General features: G+C 40.2%; 1 protein-coding gene across 4 annotated transcripts in view; it reads right to left on the bottom strand.

Moving 5' to 3' along the window:
• Nucleotides 1-1,471: 1,471 nt before the first annotated feature.
• NRDE2 (NRDE-2, necessary for RNA interference, domain containing) overlaps nt 1,472-8,450 on the bottom strand; it is a 31,919-nt gene continuing 24,940 nt past the window's right edge. For 2 of the 4 annotated variants that reach the window (XM_075753701.1, XM_075753702.1), the window contains exons 11-14: nt 7,007-7,935; nt 4,600-4,738; nt 2,887-2,958; nt 1,472-2,257 (exon numbers count right to left, since the gene is read on the bottom strand). In XM_075753701.1, coding sequence (XP_075609816.1) covers nt 2,132-2,257; nt 2,887-2,958; nt 4,600-4,738; nt 7,007-7,935 — 1,266 coding nt within the window. In that variant the 3' untranslated portion in view covers nt 1,472-2,131. Of the gene's footprint in view, nt 2,258-2,886; nt 2,959-4,599; nt 4,739-7,006; nt 7,936-8,450 lie in introns of those variants that run through there. The other 2 variants (XR_012835596.1, XR_012835597.1) reach the window with 1 other exon arrangement.

Raw genomic sequence — 8,450 nt, 5'->3', positions numbered from 1 at the left:
TGAAAATAAAATTTTTACCTTTTGCAGCAGAATTCAACTTATGCTGCGTTCTCCAATATTTCTGAACTTGAGTTACAAAGATCAAGTAATAAAGATCAGGAGAAAGTGAACAGTGAGTATAATCCCGTAAGGACAGAAAAAGCTACCTCAATTAAAGGGCTGAATTAAGAGGCAGGACTGACTTACTGGAGCTCCTGGAGCAAGGGAGCAGCCTCTGCCCCCAAAGTGAAGGCAGCAGCACAAGTGCTGCAAAGGGAGCAGCTGTGCAAAGGAGGAGGCATGGAACAGAAGTGGCTGAAAAAGAGTCATAGCTGCCATTCCTGGAGGTTTTCAAGATGTGAGTGGCAGGGTGCTACATCATCTCACCCAGGCTCCCTGTCCCACAAAAGGCTGGACCAGATGATCTGTCAAGGTCCCTCCCAACTTAGGCTGCTCTGTCATTCTATGCCCCTGAAGAGAAACACAAGCAGGAGCACAACCAAGCTTCCCCCCCTCCACATCCATCCAGGTCTTTAGAGGAAATGGCACTCAGCTTTGATTGGAGAGCAAAACGCACACACGCACGCGCTCTCTTTCTCTCTCTCAGTTTGTGGTGTTGCTGGTCAGGGTGCAGAGTAACTCCTACCTTCAATTCAGGAGCTCTGTTGTTTCTGAAAGAAGCACGCAGTTTAAAAATAAAATAGCTATTTTTTACAAAGACTAATCAATTACTTTTATAGCAAACCCAGCATCACTTGCAGCCATAGCAATATTATAAGGCTCTTCAGAAGTGCTGTAATGCCATTTAAAATTCTGCATGTTCCCTGTAACATTAAAAAAAAAATTTAGAAAGGAATAAACGAAGTGCAGCCTAAACTAAAATGTATTGTATGTTGTACTGTGGTGCTACAGGCAAAACCAAGCTATAGGTTGTATGGCTTTGTCCAGCCATAATTCTCAGAGTAATGGGATGATTCTGATTGATTGTTTCAGTGCTGTTTGTTAGTGACAGTTTTCTCCTGAAAAACCTCTGAAACAGTTCTGGGCATTCCCTGGCTGCAGGTACCCTCTTTTCAGATCAGGAACCAGTTTCTAAGTAAGTACTTGGGTCTCAAGAGTAGGGATGCTAAACAGTCTTTTACATATTTCAGCATATTCTGTCTTAAATATTTATTTTATAACATAACTGTATCTTTAAATTGCTACCATATTTCATATTACTTCTCTAGGAGCTTGCCTAAAGACTCTTGGAATAGAAGCTGCTAATTAAACAATCATGTTTTGCCTACTCTGCCACCTTTGGTGAGGATTAAACACAGTCCAGACCTCTACTTCTCTTATGATGAGTGCCTGTATTGGGGTCAAAAGTGAGTAATCAATTACAAAAAGTTGTGTAAAAGTGAGGTGCTTAGAGATGTATTATGGATACAGTTTCATTTCTAATAAACTCACTGTTCTATTAAATTAAAAAATAAAAAATAATTCCAGTTCCTTTTGAATTTTCAAATACTCAGGTATATTTTTTCATAAATATTCATATTAAAATGGTCATCTGTCAAAACATACAAATACAACTCCAAAATAGGTGCCCATTCAAGCAAAGATTTTGCTTTTGTTAACAGTTTATGTCCAGATGCAACAGCTGTTTGACTGGGTAGTTATATATACACATGCATACCGAGCTGAAGGAAATTACTGAAGTCTGCCAACTGGAGAACAGCAAAGCAGCCCTTTGGCAGATGTTTGTTTCCTGTACTGCTCACCAAACCATAGTTGGCATGTCCTGAATCTCTACTGAACTCTAGGGAATGTAATTTCAAACAATAGAATAAGAAACATGGGCAGCATTCGACAGGAGGATATTTATAAGGGGGTATCTTCCTGTGGGAGCCAGCAATACTTCAGGGAAATGGATGCATTTTTTGTGGGGAAAAATGCAGTACTTGATTCCAGAATACTTGCAGCTAAGTAGAACTCCATTTTGAGAGCAATTTATGTAAAAGCTAAAAAAAAAATAAAAATACCCCAAAACCAAACAAAAAGTACATAGTATCCAAGTCCCAACAGACTTCCTGTCTGAAGAGAGACAGGTCTAACTTAGTTTTGGAACTAGCTTCTATACTTCCTCCACTCATCCACAGTTGTCTTTCTTTTAAACCTCTAATAGTAGCTCCAGCTCTTCCATAGGCACCCGCACTCTCAATTCTTTTTCAGTCATTAGATCAAGCGTCTCTTGCAGATGATCAGGGAAGTACTCTATTGCATCCATATAGAGTACCTAAAAAGACAATGAGAACATTTTCTCTGCCATCTTTCTATCATAGCAAGAAAGAAACACAGTATAAAGAAGTACATAGATACGCAAACAACTCTGCAGCAAGAAGAACTTTCATATGCTACTTTAAAGTAATACAAACAGAATTAGTACTTCTACAGTGACGGAAATGTAGATATTTGAGCAAGTCTTTTCCAACTCTTACCAAATAATTTTATTTGAAAAGATAAAACGTAGGTCAAGAGGCGCTGGAGCATCGGCAGCATGTACAGACATTACCAGAGGAGTTGCAGGTGCTCCTGAATAATTTTTTACGCTATTAACTAAATACATTTTTATTTGCCTATATATTTCTGCTACTACCTTGCTCATGATGAAGCATGATCTGAAAGACACGATTGCTTCTAGATCACACGGAGAAGAATTTATTACCTCCTTGCCTCATGCAATGCCTTTCTGTTCTGAAATGCAAACAGCGCTGACCACTATGTCTGTTCCCATTTCAGATGCATCTCTCATCTGCAGAAAATCTTAGACAACAACTACCAAATTCAAACAACTTTTTTTTTTTAAATACAGAAACTTTGAAAATTAAGAGTATGATGACAGGTTTATAATTTTTCTGTGCTTACCTTTGCCCAAGGACAGTTTTGAAGGGCTTTATAAAACAATCCTTTACTTTTTTCTTTTTTTCCTAGTGAAGCCTGTGTGAGGAAAATAAAATGTTCACACTTGAATGCAGTAGTAGCTGAAGTAAGAAAACCATTATCTCCAAGACAAAGAAATTACTGCTGAAAAGCTCAGTGTTCCTCTGCTGAGGAAACCTTACATTGTGGTAGCTATGCATTTTGACAGGTTACACCAGTGACACTTGTTACACTCTTCAATGTAATCACAGAGATGTCTTTAAGGAGTTTCAATTACTTGTCTTACAAGTACAGCCCTGAACAAAGAGTAGCAGAGTCTCTGCTGAGTATTTCAGTTAAAGCCTGTGCCTTTGCCACAAAGATGACTAAGGGACTAGGGCATCTCTTCGATGAGGAGAGCCTGAGAGAGTGTTTAGCCTAGAGAAGGCTCAGGGTGTGGTGGGGAACTTACCAATGTGTAAAATTACCTGAAGGGAGGGTGCAAAGGTCAGACAGCCAGGCTCTTTTCAGTGCTGCCCAGTGACAGGACCAGAGGCAATGGGCACAAACACAGGACATTTCCTCTAAACATCAGGAAACACTTTTTTACTTGAGGGTTACTGAGCACTGGCATGGGTTGCCCAGAGAGTTAGAATCTCCATTCTTGGAGCTACCTAGACATTGTCATAGACTACTGGCTCTGGGTGCCCCTGCTTGAACAGTGGAGTTGGACAAGATGATCTTCAGAGGTCCCTTCCAACTCCAACCATTCTGTGAAGTTATACAAAATCGGGATGTTGATTTGACTGAAATATCAAGATCCTTATAATTTCCTTACAGAACCCTAAAGTACATCTAAAACATAAATACAACTCATCTTTGCTGATTTTAATTACCTAAAAATAATAAAATCCTAAGTCCTACAATTTGCTTCCTATTTTCTTAAATTTTGTTCCACTGCTCACTTACCTTTGTATTGCGCGTAAGACTGGGTGGAATCCATCTATTGACATCTTAGGACATATCTTTAATCTGTGTAAGATGGCAACCACAATAACTTGCCTGCATCTGTATTAAAACTACACTGGCAGAAGCTGTTACTCCTTCTAATCCAAGTGAATTACATTTTCCCTAATATTCCCTGCAATAAGGAGCATTACAATTCAAATATATCGCCTTGCAAATCATGTTTCTGGCTGAGAGCCTTGGGATTGTTCAGCCTGGAGAAGAGAAGGCTCCAGGGAAATCTAATTGCAGCTTTCCAGTACCTGAAGGGGCCTACCGGGAAGATGGTGAGGGACTGTTTATCAGGGAGTGTAGTGACAGGACAAGGGGTAATGGGTTTAAGCTGAAGGAGGGTCGATTTAGATTAGATGTTAGAAAGAAATTCTTTCCTGTGAGGGTGGTGAGGCACTGGAAGAGGTTGCCCAGAGAAGCTGTGGATGCCCCCTCCCTGGAAGTGTTCAAGGCCAGGTTGGATGGGGCTTTGGGCAACCTGGTCTAGTGGAGGGTGTCCCTGCCCGTAGCAGGGGGGTTGGAACTAGATGATCTGTGAGGTCCCTTCCAACTCAAACCATTCTATGATTCTATGATATAGGTATGGCAGCATTTAGTATTCCTTTTTTTTTTTTTTTTTTAAAATAAAGTATGGTGGCTGTGTTCATGAGAAATTCCAAATATAGTGAAAAAAAAGAAATACAACCGACAGTCTCTTCTTACCAGAAAGTTCAAATACATTCTCCACAGCAGTGGACAATGGGTACCATTTTCACTCTGAACTGCATGTTCAAATAGAGCTACAATCCGATTTGTTAACCCAGTTTCAGGAATAGTGGAATGTATTTCACCAACATCTGCCCTGAAACACAGAGAAAAAAAAGAAACCACAATCCCTTAAACCCAAGCTAAAGGACCACATCCAGGTAAGAGAGGGTAAAGATCAATGTATGTCTCTGTTCACATAGCACTGTATAGAGCCAGGTTTTTGCATTTCATTCTACAAACTCTGAATGTTATAAACCAGATTTTTAACACTTGCTAATCTAATCAACACATTTCTAAATAGGAAAACCAGTTAAAAGAATATAAATGAGGTACTTTTATGAAAATTCTGTTAGCATGTTGAAAAATTAACCCTGTCCAACTGGAAGAGATCACTTCTCTTTGAGTACAATAATCCTCTATCATACGATCTTAAAACCCTTATCTTAGCCTTCATTCAAGATCATTTATTATTCCAAGCCTGGCATAGCAGCTCAAACCAAATTCAAGTCTAGGTCAGCAAACATTCTTCTAGTGCCCATGCAAGCCTGTTCAAATTTACCCCGGCACCTTTGTAAGGCCATACGTTGGTCTTCAACCAAGGCCTAGATTACAGCTCTGGATCTCAACAATGATTACAGTAATAATTTTCCTTTTCACCCAGAAATTCAAATCCCCTAAGTTCCAAGCATAACACAAAAGCAGGTACATATTTTTCACAGAAGCACTGATTTCTATCTACAGCTTATACAGACTGGCTTATTTTTGATGCTTGTGCTTGAAGAAAACAGCCCGGAGCACTCATGGCAACGTCACTTCTGTCTGCGTGCATTCTCTCAGCAGGCCAGCTTGTTCTGCTCCCCCTTAACACTTGCTCCTAACTTGCATCAGTTTTCAAGGGTCTTTGAGGTTACATTTCCTCTCATCTTAACCTTTGCCATGAGGAAAAACGGTGTAATCTACTCTGCATGGAGTCAGATATTTGAAGCATTGTACCTCACGCTGACATATACATGCTACTGTTTACCCTTCACGATCATTTCTTTAAATTAATTCCATGTGCTTAAACAAGCAGAAATACAAAACATAATAGGAAATAGTCACACATAGTACAGACATTTTCTTGGTTTGTCACAACATCATAAAACATTAGTTTTATGCATGACTGACAGGCTATTTATCTCTCTGCTGCATTTGTTCAGCTCTGCTCTTGCAACATCCAACTTGTCCCTGTACAGGTATAACGTATAGGAAAGGCTATGCTAGCAGAGAACAACCTGGAAAGGAACTAAATGTCACAGAAAATCATCATTCTGGAATTTTAACATCAGTTTCCAGTAACAATAATGAAAACCTATCATAGTGTCAGTCTGTAATTAACAGCAAATAAAATTACAATCCTCCTTTACATTTCGTGGCTGTAGAATTCTTACTACAGTTTAGGATGACATACACTGACAGCTCAGGAATGTCACTATCATGTTGGTATGCCTGCTGCCAGACTATCAAAGCAGTGGGCGCACCATCATTTTAAAGTATACTGATAATTCTGTAATTTCCTCAAGTGTGAATATTGTAAGCTTACAGCTCTGTAAAGCTTCCAGATAACATTTTCCTAGAAATCTCTGTTGCTATGTGCAGAGACAAAGAATCAAGCTGCCAATGTTGTTACAAATACATAGGTAGCAGTGGATAGGTAGCTCCAAGCAACAGGTAGGCAACAGTTAGAGACTAAGCTTTAAGAATCAACACATACCTCTGTGCCTCACATCTCCCACCCTTTCCTCCTTTCCCAAGAGCAAAAAATCTGAGCCCAAACCACACCGCAAATTCAGGAAATTTCCAGCCTCTTCTACCTAGCGACAGCTAGGTAGACAGAAAACTCAAGGCCCAAGTACTCACTATGGAAACAGATCTGCCACAACTGTATTCGGTGATCCAGGAATAAAGTAGGGCAGGGAGCTCAGTCAGACACTGCAGCGTAGCTCTGTATTACACTCCTTATTGCTGTAGTATTAAAACGCAGCAGTTTCTAAGCTCACAGCGTCTACCTAGGCCATCTAAGCAGGCTCTTAGTTATTTAAAAATTATTTAAAGAAACATGTACCATCTTGATGTCAGTAGCAAGTAATCAAATAGAAAGCAACACACAATCTGATTCAGCAGAAAGGACATGAGACTATCATCTAGGTCTTTAATTCTATTCAGGATTCTGCCACTGACTCACTGTTCAGTCTTGAACAAATAACCTTGCCTAGCTACAGCTTCTTCATGTGCAAAATGAGAACTATGATAACAGAGGAGAGAAAATGCTAAGCGATTAGATCACAAAAAAGCATAATCATAAGGAGCTGCAAGATACTACCTCTGGACATTCTCAATGAGTTTTTTTCTCATCTGCTCTGCTTGGATTGCAAACAGCCACGGCTCTAAAGAATTAGTAGACCTTGTGACACCATCAAAAAATCTTCGTGCTTTGCTAGCACTGTGAGACTTCCTTTCGATGTGGATATATGACCTCCAAAGAGACTGGTTGCTAGGATACCGTTTCAGAGCCTCTGTTAGTGCCTCTCGCAGAGGATTCAAAGGATAAACGCTAATTTTCATGTGGAATCTGAGTAAATTTGTATGCAGCAGTGTGACAGCTTCAAGAGCAGTGGGAAAATTTTGAATGCCAAAATTCTCTCCAGTATTTTCACATTTCTGTGGGCCAGGAGCTCCAAGTTTTTCCGAAGTCTGTGCATATATTAACACTGCAGCATCAATCCCAAGAGTCAAATACTGGAACAGTGCATAACAACCTACCAAGTTCACCAGCTGATTAGTATCACTGACCTGATCCTGATCAGAAAATGGTGTTTTACTTAAATAATCTTGCAGTGCATGCTCATACGTTTTACGAGCTTTCAAGACATTCACAGATAACACTTGTCCGCTATAGGGTACATATGGTCCACTTTCAGCCAATTTGGTCAATATATGAACAGCACGTGACATAACAGCTCCTTCCAGACTTTCTAGTAGTTCCACTTCCAGCTGAGCATAAAGCAGACTGAGGCTGCAGATCTGGGGACTCTTCAGTCCTCCTGTCCCTGCCGTGCAAAGAGCTGTGTCAAATACCTTCCTGGCATCATCGATGTTACCGAGCAGCCATTCTAGGTAGGCATACAGTTTCCAGAGAGAAAGGTGGTTTCGGTTGTCAGGTGCTTTAAGGAGATTCTTTGCCAACTTTTTACTCTTCCTCCCTTGGGCTTTCAGCTTCTTCTTGTTTTTTGTTTGGAGACACTGAACTACCTGCAGGGGAGAATAAACAGAACAAATTTTGAGAGAGATGGGAGAAGAAAGGAAAAAACACCTCACAGCATTTTTTAACTTCATTACTGTTTTTGCTTTCGTATTGTTCCGTATTCCAACACCAGCCAGATCTGTTGCTACTGAGTACTGTAAGTTGTCACAACTGCCCATTGTCAGCTCCCTCCAACACAGTCAAATTACAGAGTCTTATCATTCTTACTCCTGCCACTGCAACTAAATAATATCAAATTTCACCCTTTTACAGGGCCAGCTGTTCAAATAAAGAGCTGCTAACCTGTAATGGTTGAGAAAAGGAAAATAAATGATCCTGTCTGGCCAGATGCAACTTATGACTATCACCAATTAAACCTCCAAGTAGCTTTTCACAGAGGGGAAGGCGCTAACAGACAGATGTGGAGATTGGGTGGGAAGATTACAGGAGGTCTTCTGGTCAGGTTGCCTTTGGGTAAGAGACAGGGAACTTCTCCATAAGAAAACATAATACTAAGCTTTCT

Source organism: Balearica regulorum, chromosome 5 (assembly GCF_011004875.1).
Source record: "Balearica regulorum gibbericeps isolate bBalReg1 chromosome 5, bBalReg1.pri, whole genome shotgun sequence".
In the NCBI taxonomy this organism is placed as follows: Eukaryota; Metazoa; Chordata; class Aves; order Gruiformes; family Gruidae; genus Balearica; species Balearica regulorum.
The sequence above is the reverse complement of the archived record's forward strand: the minus strand, read 5'-3'. Positions and strand labels throughout refer to the sequence as shown.